Consider the following 16,496-nt stretch of genomic DNA (forward strand, 5'->3'; position numbering starts at 1 on the left):
AAAGTTTTTTTTTTGTTGTTGTGAATTATAATAACAGGATAAAACCCGAACAACAAACGCAATTAACACGATTTGAACCCAAACACCCTTAATCATCAAACCATCACATGGGGTTCAAATAAAGCTTTATTTTAATTATAAAGTAGAGGTTTAAGATTTTGATGCCCTAAGATTCAATTATTTTTTTATAGTAAAATACTCTCACAATAATAATCATTACTTTTTAAATAAAATGATATTCTTAATCAATTTTTAGTTGATTTATTATACTAACTTAGAAACTTGAATATAAAATAATATCGGTTAAAAACAAATTTTATATAGAAAATTTATATAAAATAACAATAACAATGTTCTAATTGAAATGCTAAAATTGAAAATTTAGAAAGTTGGATGTTTTATGTTCAAGTTCCACAATATAGATTCTTTTAAGATCTATTAATGTATAAAAAGTCAAAAATATCTTATAACTTGTTTTAAATTTTAATTTTTAATATTTTCTAGATCTACTTAATATTGAATTAATTAGTTACATCAATTTAATTAATCAAATAATTTTTTTAATATAATGCTTACTTTTGTTTATAACTTTCCGAATTCACCCATGTCCTCAAAGTTGTTGTAATAGCAACAGTACCAATTGAATTAAGTGGTAAATCCAAGGGGTTGGCAGAAATCCCAATCCCTATAAAATGAAAAATTTTCTATTTAGACCCCTTTACAGTTTATAAAATTTCAAATTATTAATAGTCAAATTACACTTTGGCCCCCTCAAAATTATAAAAAATTTAATTCTAACCTTCAAATAAATTCTAACTTCGCCCCTGATTTGAATTCAAGCTCAAACAACAATTCAATCGAATACTTAAATAATACATATATATTAATAAATAATTCTCTTGAAACAAGAAAGTTTAATATTTTTGCATATAGCTCAACTGGATTCATGAGGATCTTAATAAAAAAGATAGGGTTACTATCACAGAAATAATTGTCAACATTAATTTTAAGATTTAGGGCTTAAAATTCATTATATGTCGCTATTGCCAGATAATGGATTTCTAAAGCCAAAATTACAAGCAACATTTAAGCACGCTGAGCCAGAATAAAATAAAATTACAAGCTAATGTAATAATAAAATGGTTAAAACATGTTACAGATCCCTATACTTATCATATATTTAAATCTTTGTACTTCTATATTTTTAAATAAAAAAATTCAACCAAAATACGACACAAAAGATGTGTATAATTTGAAAACGATTGAATTGATTTTCAATTTTTGGAATAAATCCAAGAATTAGTTCTTTTAAATATTTTTTATTTAAGACATTAAAATATTAGAACATTATATGTATACTTTGCATATTTAATAAATTGAAGATCAAACACAGCACTTCCGTCACAAGTTCTTACATTGTCCAGGAAAACATTTAAAAAAGAAAGTTTTAATCCAAATCATACAAATTCTAGCTGAGGCTCCAAATGTCACCTGTAAAAAGTACCACAAATGTATCTTGCCATGTTTATAAACATGCCTGAAATAGATACCGAAAACCATACCCTCACCCCTTTTGGTCAAGAATGGTGTCAACCCTAGACCTCCTAAGATTCTCACTTTAAACATGAGTCAATTATACACGAAAAAGTAGTCCATATCACTCAAGGGGTTGAGGAAAATGTTGCAAACAAGAGGTTTTAACTTCAGACACCGTCGAATACAACCGCTTTTAAGGGTAGCTGCATGAATCAACTGAACTAAATTCTGGGTTTATAATGAATATGTTCTCGCTAAAACGAATGATCAACCCAAAGAAAGTCACACCAAAACAGTACTCGGTTATATTTTATTTTCATTCTAAATATAAGATAGCTAAAGAAGAATAAGTGATTATTCCTACACAAAAGCTGCTATAGGAGACTATTTTACTTGGACTGGGGTGTGAATAGGTCACAAGTATGTATCTTACGCGAGTATGGTCAAAATTTTCTAAGCTTTTACACGTACTTGGGAGAATCCTAATCGGTCATATCCCCATACCCAAATGTCAAATATAGGCACTTAAAGAAAAAGAGTCGGAGCAACATAGGTAGGAGATCATATAGAAGAAAAGAACCAAGTTCCAGAATATAGCAGACAATTATGCAGCAAAAGATACAATAGCATACTAACATCATAGAATCATTTGAGATATGGTACTAACAGCTAAGAGTTTCAACATGACAAACTGGTTGGCAGCCACTAGAAGCCCCCAAAGGTTTCATTCTGCTGCTGGATGAGACTCAAGAAATGGGACTAGGTTGCCGGTGTAAAGCAATGGAATGCTAAAGCTACAGAAATAAGAACAGCAATGCACCTCATAGTTTCATTGTCTAAGAATGAAAAGCTAGGTTACTCAGACTTTGGTGTAAATGTCAGAAACAGGTGTGATTACTTTCTTCTATGTTTTTCCATGTCTTTGGAGGGTTATATCCTTGTACCCTTATCTTGAATAAGTGTTGGATATGAGTGATGGAGACGGATACTTCAAGAAAAATGAAGAGTGGGAGCAACCTATACAATATCAATGGCAGGGAAGGGGTGCAGGAGGGCACTGATCAGATGTAAACGATATCAAAAGGAAGATCGAAAGCCACTGCAAAGGAAAATGCCATGGAAAGAAGGGAAATGTGATGTCTTGAGAAAAAATTCAACAATTAAAAAACATTCATATCAAAAGCCAGAACAGTAAATATGGTGGAGATGATGTATGCATGCCATTCTAGGAAACGATGCCATTGTGAAGGATGCAAGCATCGTTAATGATGTTCATGAGCTATGCAACCATTAATATAGGCATCTGACAACATGAAATATGGAATTCGCCAACAAGCTCAACTGATTTTTGATTTCTAAAGGAAGGTGCCTTTAAGAAACATGCATTTCCTGTTTGCAAGGAAAAGTTACCCAACTGGGGATCATTCAAGATCAGAAAATCGTAAGCCAATAGTAAGATAATGATATTATTTTAGTTCACTTGGCAAATCAAGATCCAGGGAAGCAAAAGAGTAGAGTGAATGAGTTACATACAATCATTATCAAGCAGAAAACAGTCCAAGATGAAGAAGTTATGCAGAATTCCATCAGACATGATGCAAAATTTGCAGCAATGAATGATAATCGAGGTATCAAGAGAAGCTCCGAAAATTTTAGTATGAGATAGAACACAGTATTCAGTTTTTGCATTGACTGATTCACGAAGCAGGAACATGGCACAATATTATGAATAGAAAGAAAGAAACCGAGAACATTCTTCACAGAAGAGTCAATATGCTATTTATTTACGGTAGATTATTTCCCTTTTTCTTTTGATATAGCACTAGAAACAGACCACGGAAAAAGATGATGGGGGAATATTCATCGAAGTATCACATTGTACCATCACTAGGACGATATGAGCAGCAGAGAGCAAGAGAGGGATAGGTAGACATATAATAAACAAACATACTATGAATTTGTTATTTCTAGGAGTAAACATTAAACGCAGAGTATAAAAGTAATGGAAATAAGGACGCCATACTAAGAAAAGATCTGATGTAACAGTTCCCAAGGAATGAAAGATCCTAAGAAGTTGCTAAGATATCACAGATGGAGAATAATAGTTTAAGCAATGAGGAGGGAGCCTAACTCCCATGAATGCTAAACCAGCAGCAAGTCTTCCGGAAAGATCTTGAAAGGCATTCTTATGGACGAAATACAGGGAGTTTGGTTGAAGAAAACTAGAATAGGAAGTCATCTCCAAAAAGCAAAACTAAGGGAATGACTGAGGAAACATCTGAGGAAGAAAATTCCAAGATTCTAAACCATTCACCTTCAACTACCAAGATCTTTAAGATTCAAGTAGCCATTATAAATGCTTGGATCAAGTTTTCAGCTTCACGCTTCTGCTGTGGAGTGCCAGTTATAAGAGCCACACGTTCCCCTCGAGAGGATTTGGATTCAGAAATTTCAATCATTGCCCCGGATAACTGAAAGACAGTAAGACAGTGTGAGAATGTCATTCAATCACCTTTCGCACTAATAAAAATAATTCAGTAAACGATACAAAATATTATCCCAACTTACTAAGGCATCATAGTTAAAACAATAGCTATAAAAAGGGGGGGGGGGGCAAAAAACCATGTCGTCAATATTCAATTTTTTATCTTCATTCATCTCAATTTTAGGCTTATTCTACAGCTAAATCATCAATAAACTAATAACCAACCTTTCTTATGTTGGCTAAATTGAGCCCTCCTTTGCCCATCACTTTACCAACTGCATTTGCAGGGATCAATATTTCAAGAGTTGAAGATGCAGGCAAGCTGTATGAAATCCATAAATGGAAGAAACAGATTCAAATTGAAGGTATTAATGTCGGAAGAAAGACTTAAAGCATGATATCATACAAGCATGATATACCTACCCTCCATAGAGCTTTGATGAATATGAGGACATGGACCCATAGCCGTTTTCCCCCATCTATTAGAGAAGAAAACAGAAATGTCAAGGAAAGAAACTAAAATCAAGACAAGCACAAACAAATTCTAAATCGCATAAAAAATAAAAAGGGAACATGAAATCAAAGAAAACAGGAAGTAATGTATCATAAACAGATAGGCAATAACTGAAAACGACAAATAACCATTAAAAACTGCCCTGGAATTGCATCCCAGCACAAAGCTACCACATATTCAATAAATGGAAGAGAAGCTGAGAGCAAGCATGCAAATGAGACGGAGAAACAAATTTTCATTGGTAAAAAGAAAATTGTAATTTATCCCTAACTATTAAATAAAACTCAACACCCCACTCACCACCCTGACCCAATAAAAGAAGTCTTAATAACATAGCTCAAACGCTTAGATTGAGTGGTAAATCAATCAACAATTATTTAAAAACTTCAGCAGATCAAATTCAATGACCATATTTTAAACTAGTAAAGTTATTTTAGGGGGAAAATTAATGGTTTGATAAAACAAAATTTTATAGCAGCTTACTGCAGGAATGAATCACATTTATAAGTATGATGCATAAAGATGACACCAACATTGACCAGGGCATGAAAAATAAGGATCAAAAACCATAGTTATGATGGTAGCAGTAACAACATCTCCATAATTACGTACTGGCAGGGTTCCATATCCATAGAGGCTGCTTGAAGAAAGAACACCAAGGTCACTTCCACTTTCGGCCCTTTGATCAAAAGCCAAAGTAGCAACTGGAGGAACAGAAGACAAGAGAGATGATACTGAAAGACTTGCACCACCCGAGTAGAGAGCATCAGCACCTACAGAAGGGTTATGACCACCGTCTTTTTCTTTCAAAACATCATCTCGGAGCCTTAGAACAATCTGTATAAGTGCATCTCTAACACTACTAACTTCTCCAGCAACCTAAAGACACAGAGTTAGCATAGGAAAATGTTCCAATAGAAAGAAAACAAAAACATCATGTGTCTTCAGAGAGAAAGGAAGAGAACAAACCTCAACAAGCTCATCATTGGCATCAGCACACTTCGGCTTATCCTTTTTTGATATACGTACATCAGCTTTAGTTCTCTTCCGAATTTCATTTATAATAGAACCACCTTTTCCAATAATACAACCAATAACTTTAGATGGAACGAGGAGCCTCATAATTACAGTTTCGTAATCTTCATCATTAATCTTCCCTTGCAGCAATAGAACAGCTTCAACAGCCATGGATTTTAAATCATCAGGTGACTGTCAAGTCAAGCCACATTAAAAACATGAGAAAACCAAGTATATCTACCTAGTTGATGAATTGCAGATAAAATTATGCAGGAATCCAGACCAGAGAAATTGAATCAAGGGCATACCTCTGTAGCTATTACAGTTATAATACAGTCATCGCGATCAGCCTTTGTATCATCAACGTCGATACGAGCACCACTTGCCTGCCTTATACTTTTGATAGTACTCCCTGCCCTTCCAATGACACGCCCAATCTTGTCAAATGGGCATAGTACTCTGACTATCAATTCTTCAGATCGGGAGGCACCAGAAAACCCCGAAACAAGGGGAAGAGCAGATGAGTACACGGGCCAGGTACTCCCTGTATCACCATATCCTTGAAGATCTGACACATGTGCAGCACCCAATATAGGTGGAACTGATCTAGAAGGAAGAATAGGATCTGGATTCGGATATAAGCCACCTGGTGGATAAATAGGAACATCTGATGGGATAATGATACTTTGAGCTGAAGGAGCTTCTGCCACTGTTGTCTCAAGAGGGATTTCTTCCCTGGGACTGAACTTGTACATGATTGCAGAAACAGCAAAAAGTGCTTTCTTAACAGCCTCTGGTTCACCAATTATCTGATCACAGGATAGAGAAAATACTGAAAACTGATCCATGTAGCAAAGAAGATGAATAAAAACAAAATGACATCAAACCACCATGAAGAGAATATGCTATAAGAACATGAAGGCAATGCTTTTACAATCTCAATCATAGCATTGACTCACAACACTTTGTGGTAGACTCAATTCCTTGTAATAAGTGAAGCTTGTCTATGGCATTATCTATATTTCATTTTTAAAGTATAGGGATTGGGGAATACATTGGTGATATTAAATTTGACTAACACAACAATAAAAATTCTCACAATCAATGGTTGCTGAATATACAATAATCCATTATTTGCACAAGGAGGGATAAGGCATTCAAACACATCATCAAGCTTGAAAAACAAGAAAATAACCATTTGCAAACACCACAAACCTGAACGAAGTTGTCAAAATCCATGGCACAAGAATGACTTGGATCACCAGCATCCTTAGCAGTAACTTTAATGCTGGCCTGAGTCTTGCCCCTCAGTTTCTTAATAGTTGAACCCGCCTTCCCAATGATGTTAGAAGATTGGCTAGATGGGACAAGAATTTGGCATTCCTCCCTGTATTTATCTGTCCGTTTCTTTTCAGAATCCCCCATGGCAGCAATGGCATTTGCAATCACAGTGTGAACTCGAAGCAGAGCATCTTGAGAAGCACATAACGGCCCTTTGTTATAGAATTCATCCTCTACCTCAATTTCTTCCTTCTCCTTAACAAAACAATATATCGTAATAACCCTATACTTAGAACCAGGGTATGGATCAACCACCTTAACCTTTGCCCTCGTCTCTTGCCTAATCAAATTTATGACTTTACCACCTTTACCAATCACACTCCCAATCACCTCATCAGGGCAAAGTATTCTATAAACAACAAGTTCATTATTGCTTTTATCATCTCTATCATTCAATCTTCTCTTCTGATTCCTACTATCCCCATCATTATCTCTTTGACCTCGATAACGCTTACCACTCTCACCCATTGTATTTTGGTATTAAATTCAACAAGTCCTGAAACCATAAACTAAAAGTTTTAAGTCCAAAGGAAATCAAGTTGAGTCTAAACACAATGCAAGCACATATATACTTATAGTTAATACATTTTCAAGCCTTCTTTTCATATCAAAAACTATTTGCTTGGCTTCTCCCATTGCTTATTGAATTCAAAGCTACTTAAGAAATTAAAAACAAAATTGCAGAACTCAAAGAATCATAATTTTAATCAAATATAAAGACACCCAAACCAAAAAAGCACCACTCAACCAACCGGTAAGACAACTACGATATATTCAAGATAGATTAAAACCCTATTTTTTTCATATGAAAATTTCCAATGAAAATTTTAAAAGGGAAAAACCCTATCACCAAAAAAAAGGGAAAATCAAAGGAAAGAATTGGAAAACAGAGATATGAAGGAAAACCCAGTTTGAGGAAGGAAATACAGAATGCTTACCAGACAGATTTTTCAAATTATGAGACGATAGAAAGGAAACCCTTAAACGAAGAAAAAAAGAGGAGGGTTTAGATAGAAAGAGGAAGGGTCCTTAGATGGAGTTTCCTTAGATTCGAAGTTAACAACAATAATTTCCTAGCGACTTTTTTTTTTTTTTTTTGGATAAACTACACTTTTAGTCATTAAACTATGGGTAATGTTTTTTCTCACTTAGCTAAAAAAGTTACAATTTGGTCACTGAACTATTCAAAAGTTTTTATTAAAGTCACTAAACTGTTAAGTTTTTCTTTTTAAAAAGTTCCGCCAACAAGCTTTAAGCAACGAATACAAGAATATACCTTAGATACAAGTTGATCTTACAGTCAATGTCGAAGATCGAAGAAAAAATCGTTTGAATTTTGGTTCGCAAATTTGTGACGTCTAAAGTTGTTTCATAAGAGAGAAAAACTAAACTATAGAAGAGAAGGGGAAATAGAGCTTTCAATTGGTGCAAAGTCCTAACAAAGAATGCCATATAGCATTGTTTTAAACTATCCAATGACTTAAATGAAAACTTTTAAATAGTTTACTAACCAAATTATAATTTTTTTTAGTTAAGTGACTAAAACGAAAACTTACCCATAGTTTAGTGACTAATAGTGTAGTTTACCATTTTTTAACTATAAATAAAAAAAGGGTAAACTTCCAAAATAGTCACTTTTATTTCTCTCAGGTTACATTTTAGTCACTTATATTTGAAATGTTATGTTTTAGTCACTTACGTTATCGTATTGCAACATTTTAGTCACTGAGTGTTAATTGCCATTAACAGTGTAACAGCAAGCTAACGTGGCACATTAAATCATCATTTCAAACAAAAATTTTAGATTAAATTATACATTTGGTCCCTATATTTTTTTTTGTTTTTAGAAATTTAATTTTTTTTTACGTTAAAAGAGATGGAGAAGGGAGAAAAATAGAGGGAGAAGTAGAAGAGAATGAAAATTAAAGAAAAAAAAGAAAATTAAAAGAACATAAAAGAAAAAAATGCTCAAAATGAAAAAATATGAGGACCAATTGTATAATTTAACCTAAAATTTTTGTTTGAACTAATGATTTAACGTGCCACGTTAGCTTACCATTAGACTGTCAACGGCAATTAACGGCTCAGTGACTAAAATGTTACAACACGTTAATGTAACTGATTAAAACGTAACATTTCAAACATAAATAACTAAAATGTAACATGTGGAAAATAAAAATAACTATTTTGATAGTTTACCAGAAAAAACTAATCGCCTAATTCAATGGGCTGAGCTTGGATTAGTTAATTGAACTTAGAAACCCTAAAATCAGTAATGTTAGATACTTGACTTGTTACTATTGAGAATTCCTCCAAGCCCAAAAATTTAATTAAAAATAGGTTAAATAAACAATATGTTCTTGTACTCTTTACAAATTTTGGATTTAGTCCCTATATCTTTATTTTTAGGAATTTAGTCTCTACTTTTCAGATTTCAAAATTTCGGTCAAATTGTTAACATTTTAAAATTATTTTGTTAAATTCAAGTTCATTATAACATCATTTTTTAGTTACATGGTTACCAAGGAGTTCCTTTTTTATTATTTCAAAATGTCACACTAACAAATTTAATAAAAAATTAACAATGTTAAATCTATTGGACCTAAATTTTGAAATATGAAAACTAGAGGGTAAATTCTCGAAACAAAAGTAGAGAGGTTGAATTCCAAATTTCGTGAAGAGTACAATGACTTATGGCATATTTTAACCTTAAAATATTAGGTTAAATATGCTCTAAGTTCACCTACTTTTCAGATATTTAATTTTTTTATTTTTAGGAATTTAGTTTCTTTATTTTTTTAAATTTCAAAATTCATATTCAAAATGTTAATACCATTAAAATTTTCTATTAAATTCATTAGCGTGACATTTTGAAATAATAAAAAGATACAAACAAAAAAATAACATTATAATAAACTTAGGGTCCGTTTGATTGCCAAGAAAATGTTTTCCGTAAAATGATTTCGGAAAATGTTTTACTTTTTCGTAAAATGATTTATGGAAAATATTTTCGGTGTTTGATTGAATCATGTAAAATATTTTACGCTATTTGGCGATTTTCAAAATATTTTTCGGAAAAGTTGTTTTTACATATATTAATATATATTAATAAATTTGTATATTTTAAATTGTTTTTGCATATATTGCAATAATTTATTTATAAATAAATCAAATTAAATATATAATAATACTCAATTATTAAAATATAAAAGCATTGCAAACTACTTCCGAAATTTACTAATTAGTAGTGAATCCATTGTAGTGATCTCCTGATGAAATTACACTCAGCATAAAAGCAATTACGAGAAATGAATTCAATGCCAAAGTACAAGATAAATGGAACTAGTCATTACTTGGTATGAGGTTAATGCTTGCAATAGAGGGATCAACACAATCAGTTGGTAACTTTAAGAAATTGATTCGAGGTCAATTATTCTTCTGAATCATAAAATGGGAAAAAGAACAATAAAATTAATGATACTGAGACAATAAAAATTATAACAGATAGAGGATCGTTGATCTTGGTCTTCCAGATATAGATGTTTGCACCAAAGATGCGGCAACTCTCATTAACAGCCCATTACCGTACTATTATACACAAAAGCACCTGTCCGTGCCTTGACAAGAAGCACATTCCACTCTTGTCCATCCTCGGTTCCCTCCTCGGATTCAAGAATGCGAACAATTACTCCATCATCATGCCCTCCATGACCTTCACTCCTATTACTAGTAAACTATTTCGCATGCTTTAAATGCCACTTCAACCGTAGGGAAGAGTCGCCTCACGGTAGTCTCTTCACAACATGAGTTATTAACCTTATCATATTTCTTAACTTCATTAGTTGCTTGATCAGCAGAGCAAAGTCGATTATTTACAACAAGAACTAAAGGAGGTGAACGATAGCAGATGAAACGTACTGCATCGCGACCGTGGTACATATTTTCTATCCTCCTCCATGACATTGTCTCAATATTGTACTCTTCACCACAAGTCAAACAATCTGTATGACTTGACATGCCCCCAATCACATAAAACTTCCCATCCATAAAAAATCCCGAACATAGTTTACGTGGAAAGTTCATGTCGAGCAATGTTTGCCAAGTACCTACTTCAGAATTGTAGAGTTCTGCAGATTGTAGGACATTGCCATTCTTATCACTTCCCCAAGAACAATGGCTATCTCCCAAGGTCGCTAGAACCAAATGCATAACGAGGCAAATTCATTAGGGGGCATTTAGACCAATTGTGGGTAGCCACACTATACATCCAAATAGCAAATCCTGACAATTCACGACTAAATACAAGTAATTCACTCCCCACTACAAGAGACTCATTGTCAACACAAGTAAAACAATCATCACATGGAATCCTAGGTAATCTCATCCATTTCTGTCTCATAGGATCAAAAGCTTCCCAAGGCATCATATTACAGGCCAAGTAAACCCAGTGTTCAAACCCTTGTATTGCCAAGGGATAAAGGTACACTCCAGGTGCTAAAAACCCTTGTATTGCCTCAGGCAGAAGGGGCAAAAAAGCGTTCACCTGATTGAAGTAAGGTGCAATATGCATGTATATGCATATATGTATATATGGTGCGTATATGTATGGTTAAGTAATATAATTATGATAAAACACTTTTATCCAATTTATCTACAAAACAAGGAACTTTTTTATTGTTGGCCAATATGCAAAAGTTCCTATTGGTTCCATGTCTGTTGTTCAATACACAAATATTACAAAATAGAGTTTTGATAATATCCCATTTCTTACAAGTAAAGGTATATCTAATGAAAAAGTTGAAAACAAAAGCAATTAAAGAGAACTTCAATTAGGAGGATTTTATATGCCCATCGCCTTACAAAAAAGCACGCCTACGCACACTAGGCGAGCGCCTAATCAAATGTGCCTCGCCCAAAAGGGTCTGAGGTCCTTTGGTTGTCTGAAGCTAAGGTGCAAAAGATAGGCACACCTTGACAACACAGTATGGTTCAATAAATTAACAATGCATCACTTCAGTACCATCTTCCTATGGGCAAGTTAACAGATCATATAGACTCATAAAAAGATCAAGCCTGAGATTGTACTGCCATTGATACGAATATACCCAGGAAAACCAAATATGAGTAGATGTTGCAACAAAATCTGCATGAAAGCAGTATCAAGAACGCAAGCAATATTGCGTAAGACTAACTCAAATCAAAGCTTCAGCCCATTAATGTCCCTTTTTTATTCAAAAGACAACTTCCATTGAGAGATCATTCACACTTTGCCTAAGTAATCCTTTCAATCTTCCTTTCTTGAAATCAGAAAGAAAAATAACAGGAAAGATTGGAATTTTTTGCCTAGTGCATGGCTAGATTAAGAAAAGAAAAAATACCCAATTAAATCAACAAAGTGAAGACAGATAAATTACAACCCGGAAAGTGGGAAAAAAGAAAAAGAAAAGACCTGGTAGAGTTGAGGCTTGAGATTTGCGCTCAAGAGGTGGTGAAGCGAATTATACCCACAAATTGATCCATCTTTGAAACTTTGCTTTTCTTCTGTGCTTCCATTTTCTTTCCCAATTCCATCAGCTTTCTCCATTTTCGATTCCTCAATTATTGCTCAAATCAAAACATAGAAAAAGGTCGATGAACGTCGGTGTCTGGTGTTAAGAATCGGTGTTGGCTAATGGCAAGCAGAAGATCAGGTGTCAAGGATAGGGGAAGGGGAAGGGAAAGGGAATATCAGTGTCTAAAATTTTCCTGAAAATGTCTTACCGAATTAGAAATGGAAAGACATTTTCCAAGATTAAAGGCTTCTTTTTCCCGTGTTTGTAAATGATTTTACGTGAGGAAAATATTTTCAGCCAAACAAACACTGGAAAAGGCTGAAAACCTTTTCCGGAAAATGTTTTACTACAATCAAACAGACCCTTAAATTTAATAGAATTATTTTAACGATGTTAACAATTGAACTTGCATTTTTAAATTTAGAAGATTTAACTACTAAAATTCTTGAAAGGATGATGTGTAAAGACTTTGAGCGTACATTTAACCAAAAAATTAATCTCAAAAAATGAATTTGAGCATTCATATATGATATCACTATTATATATGGATCTAATTTGATCCGTTCACTGAACACCACTGTTGACACCATTTTTTTGATGAAAAACGGAGTCGACTTGGATTTTGAAAAATGAAACGGGAGTCGCCACCAATCCTTTTTCATGAGGTGTGATTGGATCACCTCGAAGAGTGGCTGTTTTTAATAAACGGTTTGATTTTATTAAAACAACAAGTCTAGTCCACGAAATTCAGAAAAACGGGTTTGGGAGTCGGTTACGCACGAGGAAGGATTAGCACCCTCGATACGCCCAAAATTGGTACCTAGTTGATTACTTAATGTCTTAGTGTCGATAAATTGAAAACTTTAAAGAAATTTAAAAATACGATCTTTGTATTAAAATGTTGAAAATTTTGGAAAAGGAGCGTTCCACGTTAATCGAGAAAGAAAGCATCGTATCCAGTAAGTTAGGACACAATGTCTCGAATTCCGATATGCTAATAAAAAATTACTTATTTAAAGGTTTTAATTATCTCGAGTTTAGAAAGTGGATCATGCCCAGTAAGTTAGGACACAATCTTTTCTTAATTCCCGAGATTGTTTAAAACTTAAGTTTGAAAAGATTAGTGTATTTAGATTTATTATGAAAATCGAAACCCAGTGAGTTAGGGTACGACCTTCTCGAATCTAAATACGAGATTTTGTTCTTTCAAAAATCATAATTTATGTATCGAATAAAATTAATCTAACATGAAATAGAACACGTTGCCAATATGCGAACAAAGATGAGTACGATGATGTAGCATTAATAATATGAGTAATAACAATGAAAATAAGTCGATAAAAGGATAAACCAATAATATACAAAATAACAATGCATATAAGGTGATAACACTAGAACATTCATTCAAAATAATATTAAAATAAATAAAATCATTAAAAAATAAAACATATGTGTATGAATACAATCCAAGTTTAAAAAGAATAAAAATATATAAACAAGTAAATAGTGACAATGTGTATGTGTGTTTAAAATGTATATAAAAATATGTATGTATATATGTAAATGATAAAGTATGAAATATATAAGTATGTACATATATAACTATACACTTATGAAAGTTAAGAAATGTATGTAGGCATAAATATATGTATACATAAATTATAAAATATATATAAAAAATACAGTATATATGTATACATATATACGTATAAAGTTGTAAATAATATAAAACATAAAGGTAGGTATACATATATATATTTATAAAATTAAAAAATGCATATGACGCTTATAACAATATGTCTGTATATATATATGTAAATTACAAAGTGTATAAAAATGTTAATATGTACATATAAGAAAATTAAAAATATGTAAGTGTGAAGTATATATATCATATAAGTATTTATATCTATATAAATTAAAAGGTTATGTACGTATATATATTATAAATACGTATGTACGCAAGATATATATATATAACAAAGTTAGGAATTAACACGACATAAATGAGTAAATAATGATAATAATAATAATAATAATAATAATAATAATAATATAATAATAATGATAGTTGTAATAGGATTAAAATAGCTAATTTAATAATAAAATAGCTAAAAAGGGTTCAATTGAAAATAAACTAAATCGTAGGGCGTAAATCAAACCGAAAACAAACAAATGGATTAAACGTGACTCGCATGAAAATAGGAAGGACTAACTAAGAAATTGTCCTCGTCAATCAAAGCGGTGTCGTTTCGCCAAAACCCAGCGCATGGGCTCGGACCAAATTGAAATGAAGCAAAATTCTATGGTTAAATTAAATAAAATGAAGAAAACTACGCTGAATATGCCACAAAATCGAGGGCCAATTGCAAATATCCCCATAAACGAAAACACGCGGATCCTTCCCCGGTCGGTCATCACATGGTCAGGCCAAAACGGTGTCGCTTTTGGTCCCTAACCTCAAAGCAAAACAGCGCCCTATCATAACCCCTATTTAAAGCCATTTTTCTTAAAAATCATTCCTTGATGCTTTTTAAAAAACCGCAGAGAAAAGGATAGTTCCTCATCCCTTTTCTCCTTGGCCGAACAGCCACCATAGGCCCCACCATGCGCGGTGGTCGGAGGCACCGAATGGTTGCCTTTATACCCCGTTTTAGGGGTCAACTAAAGGCCGACCCTTCCTGGCCTTAGGACCGCGGAGTAAGACCCCAAACGCCACCTTCCTAGCCCGATCTCAGTGACCCGAAGAAGGACTCCGGCGACGGAGCAAATGGAGCGATTCAAGTAAGTCTTATTCCCCTTTTTTTCAAAAAAATAAATAAATAAATAAATAAACCCTAAGTAAATGGTGACCTTTCGGCCTCAACGCCCATTCAATCACAGTCCAAGCGAAACCTTAAAGGCTTTCGCGACCCCGACGAACGGAGAAGATCTCCGACGGTGGTCTATGGCCGATCCTCAGGTACGTTTCAAAACCGCTTTTCTATATTTATTTTAGTTATTATTCTTATCTATAATAGCGTAAAAAAGGGCATAATAAAATCAAAAAGAAGCAGAGGCGCGAAGTAAAAAAATCAACCTTGATACTTTGATTGATTTCCTTCTCTGTTTGTATTCTCTTTTTTTTTGTAAAGATTACATTTTTCAGGCTTTATAGCCGATTACAAAGATTTGTTTTTTGCTCTGTGTTCTGTCCTCTATTTTTGCTTTGTTCTGCAGGGTTAGGCAAGGTCAAAGGAGGTGACCTTGCCATTTCGGTGCAAAGGGGAGGTAGACCTCGGGACGAAGCACCTCGGGTGGCCCGAAAAAAGGGGGAAACGGCGCGAGAGGGGAGGGAACCCTAGGGTTCCCTGGTGCTTGCTTAATTTTGGGCCCCTTTGGGCCGTTTAGATTTTTTAGAATTTGGGCCGTTTTTTGGGCCTATTGTACATGGGTCACTTAGTTTCATTATTTTGGTTTTGCTCATTTTCGTGTAACGAGAGTGGAGCAAAGACTTCAAAAGGGCCAATTTCGCCCGGTCTCGCCGGGTTCTTGACTTCTTTTGGTGCTTCTCTTCTTCAAATAACTTCGTTCCAGTCCACTGTGTCTTGTTGCTTCGATCCACTCTACTGTGCTTCAGAGAGATCTAACGTGATAGCTTCAATCTTCTTCGCAGCAACTTCGGGGGGCGAAATTCGTGGTTTTATTCTAATCCACTACAATGTCAGGGAGATAAGACTTGTCATGGTAAATTTAATCCAACCCTCTGCCACTTCAGAGGTATAGGCTTTGGCGCTTCGGCCCACTCCGCCACATCGGGGAGGTAGAATCAATGGCTTCAATGTATTCCACTGTAACCACAGGGAGGTAAAATCCGCCACCTTCGATCTGCTCCACTACTGCTTAGGGGAAGAATATCTGACACGATCTACTCTACTGTAACTTCAGAGAGATAAGATCATTTATTTTAATCTATTCTACTGAAATCTCAGGGGGATAGGATAGTGTCTTCCTTCTGCTCCGCTATAATCTCAGGGAGATAAGATCCTAAATTTTAATCCGCTCTCATCAG

General features: G+C 33.9%; 1 protein-coding gene and 1 pseudogene across 1 annotated transcript; both read right to left on the reverse strand.

Moving 5' to 3' along the window:
* Positions 1 to 3,474: 3,474 nt before the first annotated feature.
* On the reverse strand, positions 3,475 to 7,984 carry LOC105799012 (KH domain-containing protein At4g18375). The gene is made up of 8 exons (XM_012629321.2): positions 7,832 to 7,984; positions 6,768 to 7,389; positions 5,861 to 6,361; positions 5,505 to 5,744; positions 5,148 to 5,414; positions 4,445 to 4,500; positions 4,247 to 4,343; positions 3,475 to 4,007 (listed from the first exon to the last, which is right to left on the reverse strand). The coding sequence occupies exons 2-8, from the start codon at positions 7,359 to 7,361 to the stop codon at positions 3,876 to 3,878; spliced, it is 1,887 nt and encodes a 628-aa protein (XP_012484775.1). The 5' UTR covers positions 7,362 to 7,389; positions 7,832 to 7,984; the 3' UTR covers positions 3,475 to 3,875.
* A 2,453-nt stretch (positions 7,985 to 10,437) lies between these two features.
* LOC105799014 (F-box/kelch-repeat protein At5g60570-like) lies at positions 10,438 to 12,477 on the reverse strand (annotated as a pseudogene).
* Between the last annotated feature and the right edge of the window lie 4,019 nt (positions 12,478 to 16,496).

The sequence above is a fragment of the Gossypium raimondii genome, chromosome 9 (assembly GCF_025698545.1).
Source record: "Gossypium raimondii isolate GPD5lz chromosome 9, ASM2569854v1, whole genome shotgun sequence".
In the NCBI taxonomy this organism is placed as follows: domain Eukaryota; kingdom Viridiplantae; phylum Streptophyta; class Magnoliopsida; order Malvales; family Malvaceae; genus Gossypium; species Gossypium raimondii.

Coding starts and splice junctions, on each gene's coding strand:
- LOC105799012 (XM_012629321.2), bottom strand. CDS start 7,361: ATGGGTGAGAGTGGTAAGCGTTATCGAGGTCAAAGAGATAATGATGGG. Junction 4,501..5,147: donor ATGGATATGGAACCCTGCCA/GTACGTAATTAT, acceptor CTTCTCTAATAG/ATGGGGGAAAACGGCTATGG. Junction 4,008..4,246: donor ATTTAGCCAACATAAGAAAG/GTTGGTTATTAG, acceptor ACTGTCTTTCAG/TTATCCGGGGCAATGATTGA.